General features: G+C 38.5%; 4 protein-coding genes across 8 annotated transcripts; all 4 read right to left on the reverse strand.

The window, feature by feature from the left end:
• Positions 1-6: 6 nt before the first annotated feature.
• On the reverse strand, positions 7-3,111 carry LOC111796775. The gene is made up of 3 exons (XM_023679531.1): positions 3,049-3,111; positions 2,863-2,964; positions 7-521 (listed from the first exon to the last, which is right to left on the reverse strand). The coding sequence occupies exons 1-3, from the start codon at positions 3,076-3,078 to the stop codon at positions 168-170; spliced, it is 486 nt and encodes a 161-aa protein (XP_023535299.1). The 5' UTR covers positions 3,079-3,111; the 3' UTR covers positions 7-167.
• Positions 3,112-9,462: 6,351 nt separating this feature from the next.
• LOC111796727 (dehydration-responsive element-binding protein 3-like) lies at positions 9,463-10,549 on the reverse strand. The gene has a single exon (XM_023679470.1). It carries the CDS (start codon positions 10,312-10,314, stop codon positions 9,733-9,735), a length of 582 nt encoding a protein of 193 aa, XP_023535238.1. The 5' UTR covers positions 10,315-10,549; the 3' UTR covers positions 9,463-9,732.
• A 1,652-nt stretch (positions 10,550-12,201) lies between these two features.
• On the reverse strand, positions 12,202-18,411 carry LOC111796725 (VAN3-binding protein-like). Of its 3 annotated transcripts, XM_023679468.1 has the most exons (10): positions 17,816-18,409; positions 17,468-17,736; positions 16,983-17,048; positions 16,779-16,847; positions 15,683-16,055; positions 15,425-15,592; positions 15,284-15,333; positions 14,375-14,432; positions 14,206-14,289; positions 12,202-12,538 (listed from the first exon to the last, which is right to left on the reverse strand). In XM_023679468.1, exons 1-10 carry the CDS (start codon positions 17,892-17,894, stop codon positions 12,426-12,428), a joined length of 1,329 nt encoding a protein of 442 aa, XP_023535236.1. In that variant the 5' UTR covers positions 17,895-18,409; the 3' UTR covers positions 12,202-12,425. The 3 variants fall into 3 exon arrangements, 2 of the variants coding, with proteins under 2 accessions (XP_023535236.1, XP_023535237.1); XM_023679469.1 differs by lacking the exons at positions 12,202-12,538; positions 14,206-14,289 and adding an exon at positions 12,550-12,768; XR_002815408.1 differs by lacking the exon at positions 12,202-12,538 and having other exon boundaries at positions 14,251-14,289; positions 15,284-15,350; positions 17,816-18,411.
• A 2,916-nt stretch (positions 18,412-21,327) lies between these two features.
• On the reverse strand, positions 21,328-25,614 carry LOC111797525 (probable beta-1,4-xylosyltransferase IRX9H). Of its 3 annotated transcripts, none has more exons than XM_023680546.1 (7): positions 24,391-25,614; positions 24,232-24,315; positions 23,611-24,105; positions 22,478-22,727; positions 22,134-22,325; positions 21,647-21,762; positions 21,328-21,570 (listed from the first exon to the last, which is right to left on the reverse strand). In XM_023680546.1, the coding sequence occupies exons 1-5, from the start codon at positions 24,672-24,674 to the stop codon at positions 22,155-22,157; spliced, it is 1,284 nt and encodes a 427-aa protein (XP_023536314.1). In that variant the 5' UTR covers positions 24,675-25,614; the 3' UTR covers positions 21,328-21,570; positions 21,647-21,762; positions 22,134-22,154. The 3 variants fall into 3 exon arrangements, with proteins under 3 accessions (XP_023536314.1, XP_023536313.1, XP_023536315.1); XM_023680545.1 differs by lacking the exon at positions 21,647-21,762 and adding an exon at positions 21,806-21,845 and having other exon boundaries at positions 21,328-21,645; positions 24,391-25,613; XM_023680547.1 differs by lacking the exon at positions 21,647-21,762 and adding an exon at positions 21,806-21,845 and having other exon boundaries at positions 21,328-21,645; positions 23,611-24,113; positions 24,210-24,256; positions 24,329-25,613.
• Between the last annotated feature and the right edge of the window lie 266 nt (positions 25,615-25,880).

A 25,880-nucleotide genomic window follows, 5' to 3' on the forward strand; every position in this document is an offset into this window, starting at 1 on the left:
TCATCAAGAGACTATGGAATTCAACCATGCATCCAACAACGACAACGACGATTACTTGATCCACCAACACATAGCACCCATCTACGAATAGAGAAATGTTTCATGAATTAGTGGCTAATTATTTGAAAAATCTGATCTAGAGTTACTAAATTTTCATTTCTAACAGCTTAAAATTTGAACTCAGCATACCCATAATCACTTTTCTTAAAGTTTACTCTTTTGTTCTTGTGTAGTTCATCATAATACATTAGCTTAATCTGGGTTAGAATTTGAATATAGAATTGTGTGAAAGAAAAGGAAAAGGCGATGCCTTGAAGTTGGCGAAAGTACAGAATGGCAGGAAAATTTACTACGGCTGTGGATCTTTTTGCAACCAAAGAGAAGAAAATGGGGCAGCTGAGGAACATGAATGGCAGTAAAATCCGGCTGATCCGATGGCGATGGCGGTTCCAATAGGCCAATATGCAGAGAATGTTGAGAAAAATCTGAGGTTTCCTCTGCCAATTCATTGTACTTTTTACCTTTTTACAGAAACAGAGTCAATCATGTGATAATTGGTAATAATAATATAATAATAATTGATTACTGATTTCAGATTCACTTAAGGATTAATCAATCTTTGGCTCATCACATCACATGCCTATCTTTCTGCACTAACCAATTACTTTCTTCTTCTTCTTTATTATTATAATCAAATTGATTAACACTGAATAAAGCAGAAGGGAAGAAAAAAAAAGAATAAAGCTGCAGCAGCATCCTGATCTACGGACATTAAAAACAGAGCAAAATCAAGCAATCAAGCGGGAATCAGAAATTTTTTGAAATTAGATCGAGTTCACCGAAGTCTATGGCTATCGCTCAAGCCTAACGTTAGCAGATATTGTCTTTTTTGGCTCCCTTTCGGACTTCCTCTCAAAGTTCTTAAAACGCACCGTAGTCTGTGGCTATCCCAATATCTCAAGGTAGTAGATATTGTCATTTTTGAGCTTTCCCTTTCGAGCTTCTAAAACGCGTATGCTAGAGAGAGGTTTCCACACCCTTACAAAGAATATTTCGTTTTCCTCTTCAACCGATGCATGGTTCGTTCTAAGTTGCTAGTTTTTGAACCAACCAAGCAAGATTTGAAATTACATTCACCATAGCGTATGACTATCCCAAGAGCCAAAGTCTACCGTTAGCATATATTGTCCTTTTTTGGTTTTCCAGAGACTTCCCTTCAAGGTTTTTAAAGCACGTCTACTAGGGAGAGGTTTCCACAACCTTATAAAGAATACTTAGTTCTACTCTCTAACCGATGTGGGATCTCAAGGTTCGTTCTAAGTTCCTGGTTTCTAAACCAACCAAACAAGATTTGAAATTAGATTACATGCACCATAGCCGGTGTCCTCTATGGACTTTTCCTTTCGGGCTTTCCCTCAAGGTCTTTAAAACACGTCTGCTAGAGAGAGCTAGTTTCTAAAGCAAGCAAGATTTGAAGGAGGTAAAGAGGACTGAAAAAGAAATGGGTTTTAGAAACCCACAATTGGAAGCAAGCAAGCAATGAAAGTAAGATGGAAGGGCACATGAGTGTGTATTGGTATTATGTGGACATGGTTGGGACATGGTCAAAGAAAGTTGATGAGATATGGGGAACACTCCAACGACACCCTCTCCTCTTCCCACTCACTATCTCACGTGCTAAAGATACCTCAATACACATTAATTTAATCCCTCACTTTACTCTATCATCACATACAAACTACAACAAATCATACTCCTCGGTTTGCATTGCAGACCATACCCTGACACAACGACCTCGAGGTTAGTCGAGCCAACCAGACTAGAGTAGGCGGAGTTGCCCAGTTACTGAATCACTGGACTCCTTTGGCCCTGTTTAAAAGAGAGATGGGGAACATGTATGCTCTTAAGAATATGAATTAACAGCGAAATTTCCCATCGTTTTTGGATCGTTTTTGGATTCAGTGGTGATTTAACATAATATAGGAGCATGAGGTTATGTGTTTGAACCTCTATGAGGTCATTTTCTTTCTAGTAAATATTGATAATCATTGATTGGTGTTGTGCTATTTTCCAAGCACACAACTATAGGGAAGTGTTAAAATATGAACTAATATTAAATTTACCATGATTATGTGCTGCATATTCACACAAGAGAGACAAGTGATACGAGGAGAATCAACCAGGCAACCAAAGATTTCTATCAAAAGGGTGAAGAGGCCTTACCAGGTCCAATGGCAAGAACATTCTTCGATCCAAGCCCAAGCCCACCACTAATAGATATTGTCTGTTTCGGCCCGTTACGTATCGCCGTCAGCCTCACAATTCTAATATGCGTCTACTAGGGAGAGGTTTCCACACCCTTATAAGGAATGCTTTGTTCCTCTCTCCAACCGATGTTGGATCTCACAATCCACCCTCTTAGGGGGCTAGTGTCCTCGTTGACACACCACCTAGTGACTGGCTCTAATACTATTTGTAACAGCTCAAGTCCACTGTTAGCGGTATAAACCTGCCCATCGTTAATGGGAGGATGCCTAAATGAAGTACAAACATGTTTTTTCCTGAGTTATCCAATCATAGGCACTTGAAGCTGATCAAAATGATAAATGCATATGAATTTGGAGCAAACTAAACAGGATGGATAAGAATCACTCTTCAAATAGCATGAACTACGTCTTTCCATCAACTACATACAAAGGGTTTTCAGCCACACCATCATACAATGCTGAACCACTAACATGTGCAAATATATAGAACATCAAGCATCATCGTTCCCAGTTACCCCACCATTTCTCATGCACTAATCAACCCTAAACGCATCTAACTTCATCTAAGTAGCCGAGTGCAGAACAGAGCTCATACCTGTGTGCGTCCAGCATCAGCAACAACAAAAGTAGGAAGGCCAGTGTTCTCAACACAAACCAACAACCCTTGTCTAATAGCGGTATCTAATCGTTTCCCCGTCTACATATGGTAAAAAACAATCCAAAATGGAGCTGTATCATCATCAAGAAGGGGCAAAAGAAAGAAACCCAGAAAAATGAATACCTTGTTCGAAGAATTTGAAGAACACAACATGACCCTTTTATACGAGCTGTTAGAAGAACACAACCGGCAAAAATGGGAGCCTTGAGCTTTCAACTTTCAATTGAATCGGTAGAACAGCTCCTGAGAGGGGCCGGTCGTGGCCCAAAAGCCCACCGAGTATGAAGAATGGTTAACACAGGGGGCCGTTTGCATACCAATGGTCCAATACAGGTGCTGCATTGTTTGGGCCACGCTCTCCTTTTCTCTATCTTGCTGCCTTCTCGGTTTTGTCTATGTGTCCAACAACCACCTTCCAGTTTGAGTATAAACTCTCGTCACTTTGATTTTGGTGATCAAATATCTCAAAACAAGAATATTGTTTGAGATTCGAATCACTCTACAAGCAAGATTGATCATGTCGAGCATGAATGATTGTACATGCAACGTAAACTATGTAGAATTGGAAAGAAACTTAGTCATCGGCTAAAGAAAGCACGAATACTCTTCTTACTACATATTTCAAGTCTATTTACAAATACAATCCTTAGCTTCAAAAACTATTAAAGACATGATGTAACATCCATATTAATGGTCATAATTAACCATTATGTAATTGTAACCTAAAATAAATAAAAAATCTTAAAATATATTAATGAAATACAATAACTCTAAATTACTCTAAATTGTAATCCACCCAAAATTTATAACATGAAATTTCATTCTTCTCCGATGTGGCATAAATTGAAATATCTTTTGATAATTTCAACAATATTTTCTTCACATCCTCATTGAAGTATATTGTATGATTGATGTCTCTTGGTTCATATCATTTAGTTTATACAAAAAGACTCATAACAACTTATTTATAAACTCATGATTTTCCCTTTAATCAGTCAACTCTCGACAATTCTAGATAGTCTCTATAGCTTTCCAATATCGAGACTCATAAATATTTTTCTTTCAACATGATATCTGATGAAACTAATCAAAATTTTTAGGACCCACTAAACATGAAACTAATCTAAATTTAATTAAACTTTACCGATTCAAATCTAGATTAATGAAATATAATAACAAGAAAGGATAAGAAATTGGAATAATATATTGAAAAAGAGAGATATATATATATATATATATATATATATATGATGGTCAATAATTACTGAGGTTTGGCAAAGGCATACAAGTCAGAGCGTGGGCTGTCGATACGAGACACTAGATATAAGTTTTCTGACTCGTAAGTGATAATGTTGGGCCTAAAATGGGCCCCAATAAAAGGGCTTGGCCTGCAACTGTAAAAATCATAATATATATTTATATACATATATTATATATATATATACACACATCTCTAGAAAGCTTTTTTGTATTTTTCTGCCTATAACACATGTCAAATCAACCCTTTTCCTCCCCATTCTCAAATCCAAAATTTGGACGTTTCCGCCTTAAAATAAAAATTAATTTTATATTTACTAATTATTTAATATATTAAAAAAAATTAAAAACTTTGATATATAAAATTGAAATATTGGGAATAGAGCAAGAATGAGATATTAATTAAATGGTGAGAATCTGGATGACGTGTGGTTATAGGTACGGATAATTTCGGGATATAATATTATTTTTTTAATTTTTTTAATTTTATTATTTGTCTTTTTTTTTTTTTTTTTTTTAATACAGAAANATTATTTATTTTCCCTTTTTATATTTTAATTGGTGGAAAGGGTATGATTGGACAATATTTTCAACGGCCACCATCCGAATAATAGAAAGTGGAGCCCCCTTTCTGCAAATAATTGACGGACTTCTTTCTTCTTATTTTCCTCCCTTTTCGTCCGTACTTCTTTATATATATATATATATTATATTTTTGCATTTTTTTTATTAAATTAATTTATATTATAACGAGCTCATATAATCATTATGTAAAGCATTAATAGAATGATGATCCCAAATCTCGAATCAAATCTAATCATGTAATGGTCCAGATCCATCGCTAACAGATATTGTTCTCTTTGGGCTTCCCCTCAAGGCTTGTCCAGATCCTCCACCGCTAGCAGATATTGTTCTCTTTAGGCTTTCCCTTTCGGACTTCCCCTCAAAGCTTAAAAACGCGTATGCTAGGAGAATGTTTCCATACCCTTATAAATATTGTCCTCTTTAGGTTTTCTCTTTCGGGGTTCCCCTCAAGGCTTTAAAACGCGTCTGCTGGGGGAAGGTTTCCATACCCTTTTTCCCTTTCGGGCTTCCCCTCGAGACTTTAAAACGCGTCTACTAGGGGAAGGTTCCATACCCTTTTTCCCTTTTGGGTTTCCTTTCGAGGCTTTAAAACGCGACTGCTAAGGGAAGGTTTCCATACCCTTTTTCCCTTTTGGGCCTCCCTTCAAGACTTTAAAACGCGTCTGCTAGAGGAAGATTTCCATGCCCTTATAAATACTCTTTAGGCTTTCCCTTTCGAGCTTCCCCTCAAGGCTTTAAAACGCGTCTGTTAGAGGAAGGTTTCCATACCCTTATAAATGGCGGTTTGTTCTCCTCCCTAGGCTTCCTCTTAAGGCTTTAAAACGCATCTACTAGAGGAAGATTTCCACACCCTTATAAATGGTGGTTTGTTCTACTCCCCAACCAGCGTGGGACATCACAAATCATTTTTTTATCCATTTTATCAAATACATTATATTATATCTTTCTAACTCAAAGACGGCTATTTATATACTAAAAAAGGTAATGTATCCTAATTAAACGTCGAGTTCAAATAAGTAATAATGAGAGAGGCAATTAGGTTAGGTTGGTAGGCGTGGAAATTGTTTTATTTATTTATTTAGTTTTTTTTTAAAAGGAAAAATGATAAGTCCATAAATGCCGACTAGTTGAAAAGAATAAAGGTGGAAGATGCTTAATAAAAATAGGATAATATATAGATTAACAAGACATAGGTTAATTATTAATTTTGTCACATTATAATGAAATTTAAACTTTATATTAAAAATATAAATTGTAAAATTACTTTTATTTTTTTATTTATTTTTTATTTCCAATGAGGATAGTAGTCATATTAAATACATGATGCCAGAACATCCAATTTTGCCAGCTCATCTACCTACGTGTCAATGTCAATAATGTGTCACATTTTAATTTTGTGAAGGAGAAAGCATTGGGGTTGGGGGTACAATGAATGGGATGGGAAAGGGGTTTTGATGAAATTGAAACATGTCCTTCTCAATATCACAAGAAATAGTCCCTAAACTTATAGTCTATGTCACCCCCACAACCAGATATATGTGCCATCAAATCACCCCTCAACTACTTTTCTCTAATTCCCAACTTCTCCTCGAATCGTATCCTTTCCTTTTTATCCGTCTCTCCCAATCGTACTCTTTTAGGAGTGGAACAACGATTGTGTGATACTTGTTCTAACTTAACGAATAAGTTAACTGTACAAAAAAATTGGACTACACAACCCCGTCGTATAATAAGGTGGAGTCTTGAGTCATGTTTTGAGAGAAAATGTTTTATAAAACATGATCGAGAAAATTATTTGAAAACAAACCATTGTACAACTGATTGATGGTTTATCTTGCCAAGAAGGTATTGCTTCAGTCATTTGGGCCTTTGACAACCACTCTCTCGTGCTGCTTCGTAGGGTGTGTTTTTGGAGGGTCGAGGAGGGGTGTGATATCCCACATTGATTAGGGAGGAGAACAAAACACTATTTATAAGGATGTGAAAACCTTCCCCTAACAGACGCATTTTAAATCCTTCACGAGGAGTCCTGTCAGAATTGAGTTGAGTGCAACTTATTTCTAGTTTGATTTAGTTATAAAATATATGATATTTGTAATAATTTAATATTTGAAGAATATATTAGTTAGGAAATATATGTTAGATATTCTTACAGCAGTATATTTATCCACACTTTTGAGTGGTAGATATTGTGTCAAATCCGAAAGGGAAAGTCTAAAGATGACAATATCTGGTAGCGGTGGGTCTCAGTCGTTATAAGGGGACCAGTAAGGTCTAAATAGGACAATATCTGGTAGCGGTGGGTCTCGATCGTTATAAGGGGATCAGTAAGTTCTCATATAAAGAGAAGGTGGTAGATCTCCTGATAATTGCATCGAAAACAAGTGGACAAGACAAATTCGAAAGAAAAAGTCTAAAGAGGACAATATCTGCTAGCGGTGGGTCTCGATCATTACAAGTGGACCAGTAAGTTCTCATATAAAGAGAAGGTGGTAGGTCTCTTGATAATTGCATCGAAAACAAGTGGACAAGAGAGCTTACAACACTTAGAAGAAGACTTACGAGGTTATTGAGATAGATAACAAATATATATATGACTAGTTCCAAAAACTATAGCATATAAACAATAAGACCTTATAACCACATGCAATTTTGTACAACTAATATGAGTAATTAAATAATTAAGTAATGAATTATTGGCACCTAACTCTTGGTTGTTTAAATAAACGTGGTTACATTTTCATATTTCAATTAAACATTGGCATAAAAATTTGATGAAAAAAATAATACAAGTGTACGTAAAAGTTTATGGACAACAAGAATATAAAACATTATAAAAATATAAATAATAAAGGTCAAAAGGAGTAGATCAAAATGTTAATATAATCTAAATCTCCAAACATTTAAATATTAATCAAACTTTAATTCTTTATTAATAAACAAAACAAAGGTTATGCGAGACTTTGTCAATATTGGGTACAATATTTAATTATTCTTCAATTAACCTAATTAATTATCCTTTTTTTACTTATAAAGTGCATCAGCAGCCGTAAATAAATTAATGAATTATATATGAACACGTGCTAAAATGATATATAATTATCCAAGGTATGTATGTTTCTATTTTCATACCACTAATTTAGAATTAATAGTTTTAATTTTTAAAAAATAATTAATTTTAAGTTGGTATTAATCATAATCATAAATAATTAGGCCATTAATTCGAAGATTGTCTAGTTGATCAATAATTTGAATGATTTAATGCAAAACTACATGATTTTGGGATTTTTAAAATAATTTAAAATTTTTCGTAGGGTCGTTTAGTCTCAATAATCGAGTCTTCCCTAATGATAGTGTTTCTTACTTATAAATCTATGATCTTCTTCTTAATCAGTCAATACAGAACTACTATATATCGTAATTTTCTTAATTATTTCTAACGGGAATTATTGAAAAATATTTATGTCGATAAATAAAGATCTCGGTGTCGATGGACGTCTTTCTAGCATAGCAAAGAGATCTCTATTAAGCATTAAATAAAATACATAAAACAATTTATTATTAGGTCAATGATTTGTCATATTAATGGGTTTTCAAAAATAATTATTATATTAATTGAAAAATATTAAGCAATATATTGTCACTCATCGATTCAATTATTATTAGGTCAAAAAAAAAAAAAAAATTAATCCGAAAAATTACAAAAATAGGCTAAAGAATGAATAAATGATGGTTTAATTTGTAAAATCCACGTGGAGCGATTAATTTTTTTTTTTTTTTTAAAGGCAAGAACTTTTATTATTTTAAGCAGAGGACTGATGTGTTTGCCTCAATAAAGTGAAACCAAATACGAACAAAACCAAGGGGAAATCAAGCTGTGGTTAAAAAATAAAAATAAAAATAATAAATAAATAAATAAAATAAAATAAAATAAAATGTCAAATGATTGTAGTTTACTGTTTTGATGTGTCCCATTTGTGGACTTGCTGGCCATAGATTTTCTTATTTATCGCTCCGAAAAATATTAGAATTAAGAAAAAAAAATCACTAATTTATGAATATGGAACACTGTCTTAGTTGGTATGAGATCGCATGGGTGTCATTTACACACCACTCTACATCACCCAGATTACTAAACTAGTTGAATCGTACAATTGGGTTAACCCTGATATCTGTAGATAGCAATCGGAGTGAACGGAGAGTGGGCCAGTAATCTTCTCCATTAGGATGGTAAAAAACTAAAAGTAAAATCACGAGACCGAAACAAAACACTCTTTATAAAGAGGTTTGAAAACCTCTACCTAATAAATTGATTTTAAATTGTGAGACTGACATTGATACGTAGTAAGCCAAAATGGCTGGATGATCGAAAATATATTTTGGAAGACGAAAGTGTATTGGTCTTAATTTGTATGAGAAAAGAACAAAAAAGGGTGCAAGAAACTAGAGGTTAGCTACCTGACAAGAGTGTAAACAGAACAAGACATCTGGGCGGGCACGCAAATTGAGTCAGTTATATGCCAAATTTGGATCCACCCAAAAATGATTACAAAATTCACCGTCGCCGTCGCCATCGCCGTCGTGGTGTGGTAATTGTAGATAAATTAAAAAAAGGATGAGGAAATTAGAAGAAATGTGTGGTGGAAGAACTGCACTGCAATGGTTGCATATAATTGCAATAAATAAGAGGGAAGAGGACCACATGGCAGTTAAGTGCATTAATGAAAGAAAAGAGAGAGATTTACACGAGATATTTCAACAACACTCCAACCAAACCCAAATATCACACTCCCAAATTGGTCAACAAACAGGGAAAAAAGGAAAAAAAGAACAAAAAAAGGGCTTCTTAATTAACCCGAAAGGAAAACTTTAATATCGATCAATCTAATTACGATAACATCAAACCGAAACCAAGAACATTTACAGGGTCTTACAAAAAAAAAATTAAAAAAAGTTAGATTTTAATTAATAATCCCATAAGAAATTGCTGTCCCCAATTCCCATCTCGTCGTCGTTGTGGTTGTAGCTGCAATCGTCCATGGTTCGTAACCATGGGGGCGGGTAAACCCAGCCATCGGTGGAGTCCATGAGGACGAACTCGTTATTAAGGTAATTGGTGGTGAGACTAGGCAGCTTGACGATTTCGCTGAGCTCGTCGGAGTCGTCGGTGGAGTATTGAAAAGGGTCCATGTGGGCGGCCTTGGCAGCGGCGGCTTGAACATCGCGAGGGGCGAAGGAGACAGGGCGGGGAAGGGAGTGAGCGAGTTCAGGGAAGTTGAGAATAGCGGAATTACCTTTGATGGACAAGGCAGCAACGTCGTGGGCTCTAGCGGCCATCTCTGGTGTGGGGAAGGTTCCTAACCAAATGCGGGATTTCTTGCGAGGCTCGCGGATTTCGGACACCCATTTGCCCCAAGCGCGCATTCTTACGCCGCGGTAGAGTGGGTGCTTGCTGGAATCACGAACGCGCTTGTTGTTGGGGTTGGATTGGGCGTTGGTGTCAGAGGAGGATGGTTGGGTGATTTGTGATGGTTGTGTTGCTGACATTGTGTTAGGCGTTGGGGGGCGTTGGGGCGAGGGAAGTGTTTGGTGAATCGATTGGGAAATGGGTCGTGGAAGGTCTTATAGTATAAAGGTGGAGAGAGGGGCACGAGAGAAATGGGTGTTTCTGATACTTGTTGCTTGGCCTAAGGTGCGTAGAGGGGGGGCGGTGGTCCCTTTCAACTCCCTATTTATTTTTGCTTCTTTACAGATACGCTCTTTTGCCATTTCCACAAATTATCTTACACCATCTATCATTTAAGACTCGTCTTCTTCTTCTTCTTCGTCTTGAAACTCCCAATTTCACCATTCCTTTTCTCTCCATCCCATAACTTCATTTAACTCCTCTAGATTCTATTAGTTGTAGAGAGGAATGAAACATTATTTATAAGAGTGTGAAACATTTCTCTACCCCGACCATTTTAAAACCTTGAAGAGAATCTTGGAAGGAAAAACTCAAAGAGGACAATATGACTGTTACAAATGATATCAGAGCTAGACACCGAACAGTGTGCCAACGAGGACGCTGAGTCTCGAAAGGGAGGTGGATTGTGAGGTCCCATATTGATGGAAGAGGGGAACGAGTGTCAATGAAGATACTAGGCTACAAAGGAGGGTATCCGTTGGAGAGGGAAATGAAACATTTTTTACAAGGTGTATAAATTTCAAACTGCATATTAAAATCTTGAGGAGAAGCCCAAAAGGAAAATTTTAAAGAGGACGAAAAGGAAAATCCAAAAAAGACATATCTGCTAACTATCGGTGGACTTGGGCCGTTACAGAGATTCAGTAAGGAAACTAAACATTACTTCTATGAGTAAGAAACTTTTCGGGAAAACTAAAAGTAAATATACGAAAGCTTATATTCAAAATGGACAATATCATCACATGTTCCAATTAGATAAGGATCGATAGTTTGATTGTAACCTAATTTACAATCATAACGACGTAGGTTTAACTACTTGGTTCCTTAATTTGCTAGATGAAACCAAACATGGTAAAAGATTATAACTAATCTTACTTACCAAAAGATTAGTTATGGTTAACCTATAGTCCACAAATAATGTTAGCCTACATGTCATTGCCAACATAAAGCAATAGCTTTTACTAGGCAGTAAAGACGAATCAATTAGGTTCATCTTTTTGTACTGGTTGCAAGTACGTTTTACACCACGACAACTCCACCACTCTTTCTACAGTAAAAATTAAATGACGAAATTGACGTGATAACTGATACGTTAAAATTATAACAGATACGTAAGAGTAACTATTTTATCTTGAAATATATTTTTACAATTAATTTTTATACATTATTAGCGGTTGGTATTGGGTTACGTGTGCAACATAAAGATTGGAGTTGTACGGGGTACAAAATATCATTTCAACCTCCCCATAAATTGGAGGTTTCCATAAGATTCATGAATCCGTACTAGTCCAAAACATAATATGTACACATACAAATTACACGTGTTCGTTGCCTAGAGCTACACATCAGCTACACATCATCATTTATCGTACCCAATGGCCTCTTTTTTGAACTTGGCTCCAACATCAACGGCCCATGTCTAGATGGGCCTTCAACTCTTAGGCCCATTATCATCTCTTTTTTGAACTTGGCTCCAACATCAACGGCCCATGTCTAGATGGGCCTTCAACTCTTAGGCCCATTATCATCTACACGTATGCTCAAGCCTCGAGCCACGTTTGAGAAAAATGTTTTAAAAAACGTGAACGAGAGAATACGTTGAACTTTAAAGAAAACANACACGTATGCTCAAGCCTCGAGCCACGTTTGAGAAAAATGTTTCAAAAAACGTGAACGAGAGAATACGTTGAACTTTAAAGAAAACAATGTTATAGGTTAAAAACGAATAAGTAACAACCACAACTTTGATAACATGTAACCTAATAACTATTCACATCCCTTATATTACATTTTGGGGCATTTTATCTCTGACGGTATAGATATGATTATGGTGACTGGTCATATACCCCGACACAACAAGAATAGTAAAGGTCAATCTAACATGAAAGTAAGTAAAAGTTGTTTGGAACAGGTATGCGACCATAAATAATACATTCTGGACAAGCATGATTGAGGTCAAGTGTGGTCGGAATCATTTCAAGTGGGAACGAAAGTTGATCATATATTGAATCCCCTCAACCCACATCTGTTTTTCTCCTTTTCCACTGCATTCAAATTCTATTGTTCTATCTGTTGTTACAATGCNACAAGCATGATTGAGGTCAAGAGTGGTCGGAATCATTTCAAGTGGGCACGAAAGTTGATCATATATTGAATCCCCTCAACCCACATCTGTTTTTCTCCTTTCCCACTGCATTCAAATTCTATTGTTCTATCTGTTGTTACAATGCCAAAGTAAGCCCTTGGCTCGCTATCCGTCTCCCTGTCCCGTCCGGGCCATGCCGTAACGTTGCAGTTCACACCCGAGATTACGCCTGAAACAGAAAATGGTTCATCAGTATACATGTTGTGTAGGCAACTGAGAAGATGATTTGTTCTTTGAGTGAAGCTTTGTCTTACATTTTTTGTTCTTTGTAAATGTTGCTGCCATATGCCTGCTTTTCAATTTTGCCACAACCTGTTGACATATATTCTACTTCTGAATACTTATTTCCAATTGCAAGATTAGCAGAGTATAAAGAAAAAAACTTGTCACGATCGCACTTTTCTCGGTGGTAAGCGAGTCAAGCCAATTAGCATTCGTGTACCAACTTAAATCCACCCCTAGTAGATATTTTCCTTTTTAGGTTTTCCCTTCCGGGCTTCCCCTCAAGGTTTTAAAAACGCGTGGGGAGAGGTTTCCACACCCTTAGAAAGGATGCTTTGTTCTCCTCCCCAACTGATGTGGATCTCACAATCCACCCTCCTTCGGGGCCCAGTGTCCTCGCTGGCACTCGTTCCCTTCTCCAATTAATGTGGAACCCCCTAATCCACCCCTTTGGGGCCCAACGTCCTTGTTGGCACACTACCTCCTGTCCACCCTGGACTCAGCCTCCTCGCTGGTACGTCGCCCGGTGTCTGACTCAGATACCATTTGTAATAGCCCAAATCCACTATTAGTAGATATTGTCCTCTTTGAGGTTTCTCTTCCGGGGCTTCTCCTCAAAGTTCTAAAAACGCGTCTGTTAGGGAGAGGTTTCCACACCCTTATAAAGATGCTATGTTCTCCCCCCAACCGATGTGGGATCTCACAATTCGCATCGCCGACGACCGGGCAACGTATGCTCAAGCCTCTGACCCCGTTTGAGAAGAAGGTTTTAGAAAACAAGGGCAGAGAGATTTTTGAAAGCGAGTTTGAAAGTAAAAACGAGAGAAGATTTCAAAAGCAACGTTATATAACTATAAACAAAAGGTAACACAACGACTTAAATAACATATAACTTTTCGGGTAGAGAGAATTTGACAGCTATCCACCATTTCCCGTCTTACCTGCCAATTTGAATTTATGTTGAAAGAAACTTGCTTCCAGTGGAGAACCCCTGTGACCACCATGTTTCTAGTCTCAGTGAGATAAACATCAGAATTTGACAATTTGAGACAAAACTCAAGTTAAAATGATCTAACCAATACCTTTCCTTGTGCGTTTGAGAAGCTCTCCTCCTCTGGAAACATGGTTGATTGCTATCAACATGTTTGATTCTTTCCCTTCTTCTTCAACTTTATCCTCACCCACTCCAAAGTTTGTGCCTCCCAACCCTTTTTCAAGCCTTGACCTTAAGGTTGCAGCTCCTCTTAAAGCTGCGTTAATAAAGAAACGTTTGAGAGTATTATGGATTTTGCTTCATCAGTTGTGAAAATTAGCTGATTATGAGGCTTTTTCCAAGCAACCTGTAGCTGCTCCTGCTGTTAGGGTCATGATATCTCCATTANGCCAAAGTAAGCCCTTGGCTCGCTATCCGTCTCCCTGTCCCGTCCGGGCCATGCCGTAACGTTGCAGTTCACACCCGAGATTACGCCTGAAACAGAAAATGGTTCATCAGTATACATGTTGTGTAGGCAACTGAGAAGATGATTTGTTCTTTGAGTGAAGCTTTGTCTTACATTTTTTGTTCTTTGTAAATGTTGCTGCCATATGCCTGCTTTTCAATTTTGCCACAACCTGTTGACATATATTCTACTTCTGAATACTTATTTCCAATTGCAAGATTAGCAGAGTATAAAGAAAAAAACTTGTCACGATCGCACTTTTCTCGGTGGTAAGCGAGTCAAGCCAATTAGCATTCGTGTACCAACTTAAATCCACCCCTAGTAGATATTTTCCTTTTTAGGTTTTCCCTTCCGGGCTTCCCCTCAAGGTTTTAAAAACGCGTGGGGAGAGGTTTCCACACCCTTAGAAAGGATGCTTTGTTCTCCTCCCCAACTGATGTGGATCTCACAATCCACCCTCCTTCGGGGCCCAGTGTCCTCGCTGGCACTCGTTCCCTTCTCCAATTAATGTGGAACCCCCTAATCCACCCCTTTGGGGCCCAACGTCCTTGTTGGCACACTACCTCCTGTCCACCCTGGACTCAGCCTCCTCGCTGGTACGTCGCCCGGTGTCTGACTCAGATACCATTTGTAATAGCCCAAATCCACTATTAGTAGATATTGTCCTCTTTGAGGTTTCTCTTCCGGGGCTTCTCCTCAAAGTTCTAAAAACGCGTCTGTTAGGGAGAGGTTTCCACACCCTTATAAAGATGCTATGTTCTCCCCCCAACCGATGTGGGATCTCACAATTCGCATCGCCGACGACCGGGCAACGTATGCTCAAGCCTCTGACCCCGTTTGAGAAGAAGGTTTTAGAAAACAAGGGCAGAGAGATTTTTGAAAGCGAGTTTGAAAGTAAAAACGAGAGAAGATTTCAAAAGCAACGTTATATAACTATAAACAAAAGGTAACACAACGACTTAAATAACATATAACTTTTCGGGTAGAGAGAATTTGACAGCTATCCACCATTTCCCGTCTTACCTGCCAATTTGAATTTATGTTGAAAGAAACTTGCTTCCAGTGGAGAACCCCTGTGACCACCATGTTTCTAGTCTCAGTGAGATAAACATCAGAATTTGACAATTTGAGACAAAACTCAAGTTAAAATGATCTAACCAATACCTTTCCTTGTGCGTTTGAGAAGCTCTCCTCCTCTGGAAACATGGTTGATTGCTATCAACATGTTTGATTCTTTCCCTTCTTCTTCAACTTTATCCTCACCCACTCCAAAGTTTGTGCCTCCCAACCCTTTTTCAAGCCTTGACCTTAAGGTTGCAGCTCCTCTTAAAGCTGCGTTAATAAAGAAACGTTTGAGAGTATTATGGATTTTGCTTCATCAGTTGTGAAAATTAGCTGATTATGAGGCTTTTTCCAAGCAACCTGTAGCTGCTCCTGCTGTTAGGGTCATGATATCTCCATTAGTTCTAGCATTGATTGCAGAGTTAACTACATTCAAGATATGTTCATGGCTAGCTCCCATTTCCTCTGCCATCTCTATGCAATGAGATGCGACAAGGGCAGCTGCAGAAGCCATGGCTGATGATGTCTTTGAAGGCCATTTGTGATTGCCCGATGATGTTTCACAAGATAAGAGTGATGCAATGAATGCTGCTACTGAAGCAGCAACACCTGCTACAGATACAGCTGCATGTAATTGAGCATTCTGTGATCTGATTTCCTGCTTCTTCCTCTCCTTTTGATCCTTCATCCACCTTCCCAATGTTTTATTACCTCTTAATATGCTCTTGTATAGCTGCATCAAAGGAACAAAAATTATGAATATGGTACTGTAACGGCCCAAGTCCATGTCCAAGTCCAAGTCCACCGTTAGCAGATATTGTCCTCTTTGGACTTTCTCTCCAGGGCTCCCTCTAAGGTTTTAAAATGCATCTACTACGGAGAGGTATCCTCTTTAAGCTTTCCCTTAAGGTTTTAAAATGCGTCTACTAGGGGGTGTGTCTTCTTTGGGCCTTCCCCTAAAGTTTTAAAACGCGTCTACTAGAGAGAGGTGTCCTCTTTGAGCTTTCCCTTTAGGGCTTCCCCTTAAAGTTTTAAAACACGTCTACCAGGGAGAGGTGTCCTCTTTGGACTTTCTCTTCAGGGTTTTCCCTTAAGGTTTTAAAACGCATCTACTAGGGAAAGATGTCCTCTTTGGGCTTTCCCCTTAGGTTTTAAAACGCGTCTACTAGGGGGAGGTGTCCTCTTTGGGCTTTCCCTTAAAATTTTAAAACACGTCTCCCAAGGAGAGGTGTTCTTTTTGGGTTTTCCCTTAAGATTTTAAAACGTGTCTACTAAGGAGAGGTGTCCTCTTTGGGCTTTCCCTTTAGGTTTTAAAACGCGTCTACTAAAAAGAGGTTTTCACACCCTTACAAGAAAAACTTCGTTCCCCTCTCCGACCAATATGGGATCTTACGGGTATACTTTGCTTCTTCTTTCCATGTATGTGTAAGTATTTTGAAGTAAGAGTGAGACATACCCCATTTCCAAGTAGTTGCTGGTTGGAAAGGAAATCTGGGTTCAATGCTTGGTGAAGTAACAAAAGTTCCTACTCAAAAGAGAATGCATGTGCAATTCAGAGAGATACTCTGTACCAATATAACAAATAAGGCAGCAAAAACTAATTCGTGTTGGTGGTGTGTGTGCTCGAATATGGGCTGCAGCCAGCTTCAAATTAAAGTACCTTCATTTCTTCACTTCCTCTTGGTGAAGCTGGAGGACTATCTCCACTGGGTAAGCGTCGAAGTAGCTGTAACATTAAGCAGAATTAATCAAAAAAGGGAGGAGGATTTGACCCATTACGTATCGTTGTCAACCTCATGGTTTATAAAACGTGTTTGTTAGGGAGAGGTTTCCACATCCTTATAAGCAATGCTTCGTTCTCCTCTCCAACCGATGTGGGATCTTACAATCCACCTCCCTTGGAGGCTAGCGTCCTCACTGGCACGCCGCTTGGTGCTTAGCTCTGCTACCATTTGTAACGGCCCAAACCCACCGCTAACAGATATTGTCCGCTTTGACCCGTTACGTATCGTAATCAGTCTCACGATTTTTAAAACATGTCTGTTAATGAAAGATTTCCACACCCTTTTAAGGAATGCTTTGTTCCCCTCTCCAATTGGCGTGGGATCTACATTAAATATAAGAGAGGAGGAAGAGGTATCTCACTGGCTCACTCAAGACTGAAGAATTTGAATCATGTGCTTCAGCACTAAGAAACCCAATCACTGAGTTCTGAAGACGACTAGGAGTATCATGGGCAGTGGAAAGAGCCTTAGAGAGCTCTTTGGCAGACAGGCTCCAAGATCTGCCAAGAAATTCCATGGACTCAATTGGAGTTTCAGGTAGAACAAACGAACCCGGCAACCAATTTGCAGGGCTATTTTCATCTATGTTCTCCAGCCGAGTTGATGAACATCTAGCCAAACATGAACTCACTGAAACAGACAATAACGTTTAACCAAAATAATGAGTACAGTAATGTGAAGAGAAGTGACTATGGATGCATGGGCTTACTTTCACTGTCTGAGTTAAGAGAGATGACCATGACCAGTTGTTCCTTCAGTGAGCTCCTGAGGAAACAAGCGAGCCTCATTTGGGGTATTTAACAGAGAATGATGAAATAGAGGTATGGAGATTCTGTTACTTTATCGAGGAAAGTGAAAGCCAAAAAGAGTGCACGAATTCCACAAACATATATAAAAAGAAAGGACCCCATTACAAGGCCGATGGTGCATTTGTTTCTCAGCGGCTGTGTTCATGATTGCAATGGCTACTCATCTCTGTTCTTCATCGACTTTATCAGAAAGTAAAGTAACAAATCTTGAACAGAACTAAGCAAGCAAGTAGTAAAAAGAATGTCACCTTATTTTGCTAAAAGTTATGGCCTCTTTTTTTCATTCCCCGGAATAAACTCAGGTCCTGTCACAATTGTTTCTTTATTCACTCAAAAAACTAATGTAAAAGGCCTATGGACTTACGTCGAACAGTTGGCCTGCATTCGCAAAAAGAGCCTGAGATAGCTTAGATAAAGAGAACCGTATCCTCAACTTTTACTGCACACAAACATCTGATGATTGATTGATATACATTTATACCATATGGAATACAACACCATATCCCACTTTTAACCAAAGCTTTTAAAGTGTGCAAAATTTAAAATGGTTAAAAAGGGTTACATAGTTTGCAATGCTATGCTGTNTCCTCAACTTTTACTGCACACAAACATCTGATGATTGATTGATATACATTTATACCATATTCCCAACACCATATCCCACTTTTAACCAAAGCTTTTAAAGTGTGCAAAATTTAAAATGGTTAAAAAGGGTTACATAGTTTGCAATGCTGTNTCCCAACACCATATCCCACTTTTAACCAAAGCTTTTAAAGTGTGCAAAATTTAAAATGGTTAAAAAGGGTTACATAGTTTGCAATGCTGTTGCGAGATCCCACTTTTGGGGAAGTAGAATGAAACATTCTTTATAAGGATGGAAAATCTCTCTTTAGCAGACTCGTTTTAAAAACTTTGAGGGGAAGCTAGACACCGAGCAATGTATTAGCGAGAAGGTTGAGCCCCAAAGGGAGTGGACATNATGCTGTTGCGAGATCCCACTTTTGGGGGAAGTAGAATGAAACATTCTTTATAAGGATGGAAAATCTCTCTTTAGCAGACGCGTTTTAAAAATCTTGAGGGGAAGCTAGACACCGAACAATGTATTAGCGAGAAGGTTGAGCCCCAAAGGGAGTGGACATGAGGTGGTGTGCTAGCAAATACGTTGGCCTTGAAGGGAGGTGAATTGGGGTTCCAGCTTTTCCCGGATGAAATGATGACATCCCACATCAACAAAGCATTTTTTTATAAAGGTGTTGAAATCTCTCACATCAACGAAGCATTCTTTATAAGGGTGTGAAAACCTCTCACATCAACGAAACACTCGGGTGTGGAAATCTCTCACATCANCCACATCAACAAAGCATTTTTTTTATAAAGGTGTTGAAATCTCTCACATCAACAAATCATTCCTTATAAGGGTGTGAAAACCTCTCACATCAACGAAACACTCGGGTGTGGAAATCTCTCACATCAACGGAACACTCTTTAAACTGTGCAAAATTTAAATGGTTAAAAAGGGTTATATAGTTTAGTTTGCAATATTGCTGTGAGATCCCACGTTTGGGGAGGAGAATGAAACATTCTTNGAAAAGGGTTATATAGTTTAGTTTGCAATACTGCTGTGAGATCCCACGTTTGGGGAGGAGAATGAAACATTCTTTATAAGGAAGGAAAACCTCTCCCTATCTGCGTTTTAAAAACCTTATGTGTCGGCGAGGAGGTTGAGCCCTGAAGGGAGGTAGATTGGGGGTCTCACATTGATTAGAGAAAGGAACAAGCGCCAATGATGGCACTAGGCCCCGAAGGGGGTGGATTGTGAGATCCTACATCAACGAAACATTCTTTATANGGAGAAAGGAACAAGCGGCAATGATGACACTAGGCTCCGAAAGGGGTGGATTGTGAGATCCTACATCAACGAAACATTCTTTATAAGGGTATGGAAACCTCTCCCTAGCAGACACGTTTTAATATTGGCTAGCGGTGAACTTGGGGTATTAGGACCGTACCTTTAGGCTTGTCTAAGAGCCACCGGAATCGATAATATATGATAATGATGATCAATAATTACAATAATCATAATGATAATCCCAAGGATGGCAGACCCACCATTGGAAGACGCCATCTATGCCCTTTGCAACTTTCATAATTGCTGCTGTTATATATAATCATAGAAGCGGGACATAGAGCACTATCCCTACCACCTCCTGAATCTCACCCACTCAACAACAACAACAACAACCATTCATATTTCTTCATCAAATTGTTCATAAATTTCACAGAACAACATAAAGATTTGATCCTCACGCTTACATTTATTGAACTAAAAACAGCTACTAACAAAATAATTGGATGTTGATCCAAAGAACAGAACTGATTTAGTGGCACCATGTGGTTAGACCCATAATTTGAGGAAGGGGCAAAGGCAGAGTCAATTGAAGCACAAGGATCATTATTAAAAGTGGGGAACAGCATTCATAGCATGTCAAGCCCAAACCCAAGCCACCGTTTTTCTTTTACCTTCATCTGTGGAAGCCTTACAGTGAATCTTAGATTTTGCTGTCGGAAAAGAGATTTTATACCCAAAACAACATCAACACCAAACCCCATTACTCCATACACCATTAAACAGACACCCAATTCAGTTTCAGCTTTGAGTTCTTCATAATATGGACACAAAACAGAGTAAGCATCATACAAGTCCCCCACAAATACTGAAAACAGAGCGAGGGTAGCTGATAGAAAGAACACAACCAAGAGGGAGGAGATGAGGAGCAGGAGAGTGAGTGCAATGAAGCAGCCATAGAGACAAGCAAGAGCTATCAGATCCAAACTGGGAACCATTGGATTGGTTCCTCCTGCAATCTTTTGGAACCCAGTTTGGTAATGGTTAAAAGTTGAGGAAAGGAATGAGGATGGAGTGAGGTGCACTTTATGCTATGCTTGGTGAAATGAACTAAAGAAGAGGGAACTGAGTTTGTAGTGGAGAATTTAATTGGATTGATTGCTGAGCAAGGCAAATCCTTGCTTGTTCTTGTTTGCCACAAAAGAGAGTAAGAGGAGAAGGAATCTAGTTTGGACCCATTTCTGAGAACACAGACTTCAATCAATCATGAACAAGATTACGAAATTTAAATCATAAAACTAAGAACCCATCAAATCAAATTGAATGATCTGTAAGTGTGTACAGTAGCAAGATCAAAGCAATCCAGTTTGACGCCTAAAAAAGTGATTCAAAATTGGTGACTTTTGGAATGAAAAAGAAATGAACACAAAAGCCAGTTCAAGGATGGTTTGGCAATTACAATCTCAGCAGCTGGGTCCTTCTGTACAATATGGAATCAACAAAAGTTGTTTATAAGAAAAGGAGATCAATATTTGAATGAAACNAACTTTTGGAATGAAAAAGAAATGAACTCAAAAAGCCAGTTCAAGGATGGTTTGGCAATTACAATCTCAGCAGCTGGGTCCTTCTGTACAATATGGAATCATCAAAAAAGTTGTTTATAAGAAAAGGAGATCAATATTTGAATGAAACTACAGGACTTCCCTCCATAAGCTTTGCCATTTGGACAGAGTAAAAGCTTGCAGTAGCTACATAAAGTGAATGTTCAGTCAATATATTTGAAAAATGCTAGCAGTAAGCGCACCGTTCGTATCGCTCACCAACAATGCCAAACAATCCATGCAGGAGAAACAATTTGAAAAATAATGGTGGACAATGGAAGGCNATATCGCTCACCAACAACGCCAAACAATCCGACGCAGGAGAAACAATTTGAAAAATAATGGTGGACAATGGAAGGCCATCTGAGCTGATCGAGGGAGCGTGCTATTGTAGCCTTTTCTGGATGACACGAGGATAAACCATCAAAGTTATAACTCATNGCCATCTGAGCTGATCGAGGGGGCGTGCTATTGTAGCCTTTTCTGGATGACACGAGGATAAACCATCAAAGTTATAACTCATATTGGTTTTGAATTGCAGACAATAGAACAAATCTTTTGAGTCTTTATGAGTCCAAAAAAGCCAAAAAGAGAGCTTCAAGTACTCACCTTCCTTTCAGATCTTGAATCTCATGTAAGTGAAGCAGTGACGTCGAGAATGTTNGAGTCTTTATGAAGTCCAAAAAAGCCAAAAAGAGAGCTTCAAGTACTCACCTTCCNTTGAGTCTTTATGAGTCCAAAAAAGCCAAAAAGAGAGCTTCAAGTACTCACCTTCCTTTCAGATCTTGAATCTCATGTAAGTGAAGCAGTGACGTCGAGAATGTTCTTCATGAACCATTTGTGAGGATAAACTGCACTTGACGGTTTAAAATTGACGTTCCAGACCATGATTCTCGAGCAGTCTTCCAGTAAACCTTCCATTTGGCTTTCGTCTTCCACAATTTGCTCGATGAAGTCGCTTGCCTAGAAGAACATATCCATCAGTTGCCAGTTTTTTAGGTGCTACATATATGAAAATTATGGAAGATTTGATCTACTTTTTTGTCATTTCTTATCCTCAAAGCAGTACAATTTCCAACTGGTTTGAGTATAAATGAACAGGAATAAAAACTAACTTGGAGGCCATCTCTGATGGTATCGAGCTGCCTAACAGGTTCTAAAGTGCGTCGACGCCACCTCTCTGGATCCCAGAGTATGGTGCTATTGAAAGCAAAGCCTGATATTTCAGCATGAAACCTACGAAGTCTCATACTTGACTCATATACGTGCCATCCAATTACAAGACTTCCATTGCAAATGGGGCCTTCCAGAATGGATCTACTAGCACCCCCTAAGAGTTTCGCCACTGGCCAAGTTCCGAATCGTCTACAAATGAAAGTTTTTAAATAAATGAACTAATGGTAAGAGATGCAATGACTACACATTAGCCTAACCAAAGAAAAAGCATGTTTAAGAGAAGATACAAACAGTTTGTAACAGGTACCAACAGAATATCTTCCTGTGTATGCAGAGAAAGAGAACAGCAATGTTGACTCCACACTTTTTGGGTTAAGGAACAAATTTGTTCTCTTTATTACGATGACGATCTTTGGAAAAAAGAGATCACAAGTTCATGCTTTTAACAGGAAATTGCGTAGATAAGAATGTGCTCGAAAAACATGCTATTCATAGGTAAGCAGGCAGCCCGTGCTGCTCATGTTTCATGATAAATGTTAATCTGACAGATCAGTACTATAACAGCCTAAGCCCCGCCGCTAGCAGATATTGTCCTCTTTGGGCTTTCCCTTCAAGGGTTTTCCCTCGAGGTTTTAAAACGTGTCTGCTAGGGAGAGGTTTCCACAACCTTATAAAGAGTCGTTCCCCTCTATAACCGATGTAGGATCTCACAAGTACATTGAGAGTCAAAAAATNCGTTCCCCTCGTAACCGATGTAGGATCTCACAAGTACATTGAGAGTCAAAAAATATTCAAAGAGAAACCATGAGTTTGATATGATCTAGTTTCTTAGTATTATCTCGAGCACCGAGGACACAACGAAAAATACATGTACAAGAACGAGGCAACTGATGAGAAACTTTTATTAACATATCTTCCTTGAACCAGAAATCTCCCAACTTAATTGAATCAAAACTGAGAAGCAAAAAACTGTATGTACTAAGAGCCATTATAACATTTAGTCCATCCTCATTGGTGCATACTCAAACAAGGCAAGTATTTCATAAGCATTAAGAAATCATAGCAAAAATACCTGATCTCCCTCATCTGTTCGAATAGATCGACCAAATAGACGTTATTCTCATCTGCAAAGTAAACGATTCCATCAAGGCGGTGTGTTTCAATGTGAGACAGGGCTAGATTTCTTTGATGAACTCTTCCATCTCTCATATCAGTTAAGTTTCTAGTGCAAACAATATGCCTATACATAATCCCAGTACTCCTCAGTACAGCAGCTGTTTCATCTGATTGGGAGAACATCTCCACAACTATCCATAGAAGAGGCGGTTGGACCAACTTTAACGTGTGCGCCAATCGATTAAGATAATAGGATTGGAGCGGATGAGCAGACGTCGGGGTCACAATAATCAGTAGCTTTCGAGGCTCTAATTCTCGAGCAATTACATGGCTATCCAAATTATCATAAGAAACGTTATTATACATTAGCACCTCTGATTGTGTGGGGCTACTCTTAGTGTTGGTGCTGCTAGAACTATTCTGAGGCACAGAATTCTCATCAGTGGAGATCCTATCAAACTGGAAANTATCATAAGAAACGTTATTATACATTAGCACCTCTGATTGTGGGGGGCTACTCTTAGTGTTGGTGCTGCTAGAACTATTCTGAGGCACAGAATTCTCATCAGTGGAGATCCTATCAAACTGGAAAGCTTGATATTCTGACATGACATTCATGGATAAGTTGGAAGATGCAAAAGGGGTAAATCCAGCAAGAAACCCAATAACAAAACNTTCTGACATGACATTCATGGATAAGTTCGAGGATGCAAAAGGGGTAAATCCAGCAAGAAACCCAATAACAAAACACATAAAGAAATGGAACATAGCCCTCTTCCAAACTGGTACCTTTGATTTAGATTTGTCTATTGGTCTAGAAGACCTTGGTGAGTAGATACCAAGAGTGGCTGCTTGGGTCTTCAATGAGTTGAACAAGGAATCGTGCAGTCCAGTAGATTGAGGGTAGGTTTGAGGAGATAATGAAGACCTGGACAGTGGAGAACCTACTGAACACGCTTCTCCATTCATGGAAGCTCCCGGTCGAGGAACAGGGGACAAGGTTCTTCTAATAGAAGCCATGAGAAGAGAAATCTCACAAACCCCAGATTCCCAATGCCACTATTACAGACCAGAGCTCCAAATCTACACCGAGCTGAGCTTTCCCATTGCAGCTCATACTAGTGAGCTCTCAGTGGCATGTCGGAGAGTTTGACCCATCCATCCAAGTTTCCCCAAATTACTGGAGACTTCAAATCCAAATCCAGACCAGACCTAAACGAACCCCAAGAACCTAGGAAGCCAATGATTGGAACCGTATCAACAAGTTCCAAAATCCTCCCAACATTATCAAACAAACCCAGAAAGAAATACACAAGACACAAAAAACCCAAGTTCCAATACCTGAACAAGAGCGTTTTAACACTGAAATGGCGATCAGTTCCTGCTGCAACTAAATGGGTCGCCGTATAACACGCAGATTACATAGACAATCGGGACACTATTCACAAATCTTCGCTGTAGAGCTGGATTTTAAAGCGGACTAGACCCCCCAGTTGGATTGGAGCTCGTACTCAACTACTCTCTCACCTCTCTCATCCCCCAATAAGGAGATTCGGACATTGAATAAAAAATATATGGTTTTCTTTTGTGAGTTGGGTTCGCGTCAGCGCCGGTGCTGGACCAAAAACGAGATGCATAGGCACATATGGCTACAATTCAAAATGGGTAGTAGTAGATATGGAAACATGAAGCCTTGCCTGCTTCCCCCGAGTCCTCAGAAACCAATGGGTACCTTTGCTGCACCCATAAGCATAATTAACTCACTTTTGGGAATTAGTTACGAACTGATTTTATATTTTCCTTTTATTGTGATATGCAAATGGTATTATTTCTATAAATTCATAGCATCCTGGTTCTTTTATTATTGTTATTCCTCATTTAATAAGTTCTTGATGTTCTTATGAGCTCATAACACCCATCTTCAAAACATGTCATCCCATCCATATTTTATTATATTTTGTGGAGAAATTTGCACATAGTACTGTCTTAATTCGATTAATAATGTGATCAACTAGTCGATTATAGTTTGTTAAATATTACTAGTCTCCTTTGTTAGTATTGATGTCCACGTACAAGTAAAAATATTGATATCAATTTTAATATTTCGATCTTTTAGTTTTTCAATACTGACCACGAGAAGATATGTCAGCTTTAGCTCATTACGTATCGCGTCAGTCTCATCGTTTTAAAACATGTTTGTTAGTGAGAGGTTTACACACTATTGTA

The sequence above is a fragment of the Cucurbita pepo genome, chromosome LG06, assembly GCF_002806865.2.
Source record: "Cucurbita pepo subsp. pepo cultivar mu-cu-16 chromosome LG06, ASM280686v2, whole genome shotgun sequence".
NCBI classification, from domain to species: domain Eukaryota; kingdom Viridiplantae; phylum Streptophyta; class Magnoliopsida; order Cucurbitales; family Cucurbitaceae; genus Cucurbita; species Cucurbita pepo.

Excerpts from the sequence above, each read along its gene's own strand:
- LOC111796775 (XM_023679531.1), bottom strand. The coding sequence starts at position 3,078 with ATGTTGTGTTCTTCAAATTCTTCGAACAAG. Across the intron at positions 2,965-3,048 it reads CTTCAAATTCTTCGAACAAG|ACGGGGAAACGATTAGATAC; the intron begins GTATTCATTTTT and ends TACCATATGTAG. Across the intron at positions 522-2,862 it reads CTGATGCTGGACGCACACAG|GTAAAAAGTACAATGAATTG; the intron begins GTATGAGCTCTG and ends TTCTGTAAAAAG.
- LOC111796727 (XM_023679470.1), bottom strand. The coding sequence starts at position 10,314 with ATGTCAGCAACACAACCATCACAAATCACCCAACCATCCTCCTCTGAC.
- LOC111796725 (XM_023679468.1), bottom strand. The coding sequence starts at position 17,894 with ATGAGGCTCGCTTGTTTCCTCAGGAGCTCACTGAAGGAACAACTGGTC. Across the intron at positions 16,056-16,778 it reads AGCAACTACTTGGAAATGGG|CTATACAAGAGCATATTAAG; the intron begins GTATGTCTCACT and ends CCTTTGATGCAG. Across the intron at positions 14,290-14,374 it reads ATTTACAAAGAACAAAAAAT|GCGTAATCTCGGGTGTGAAC; the intron begins GTAAGACAAAGC and ends TTTCTGTTTCAG.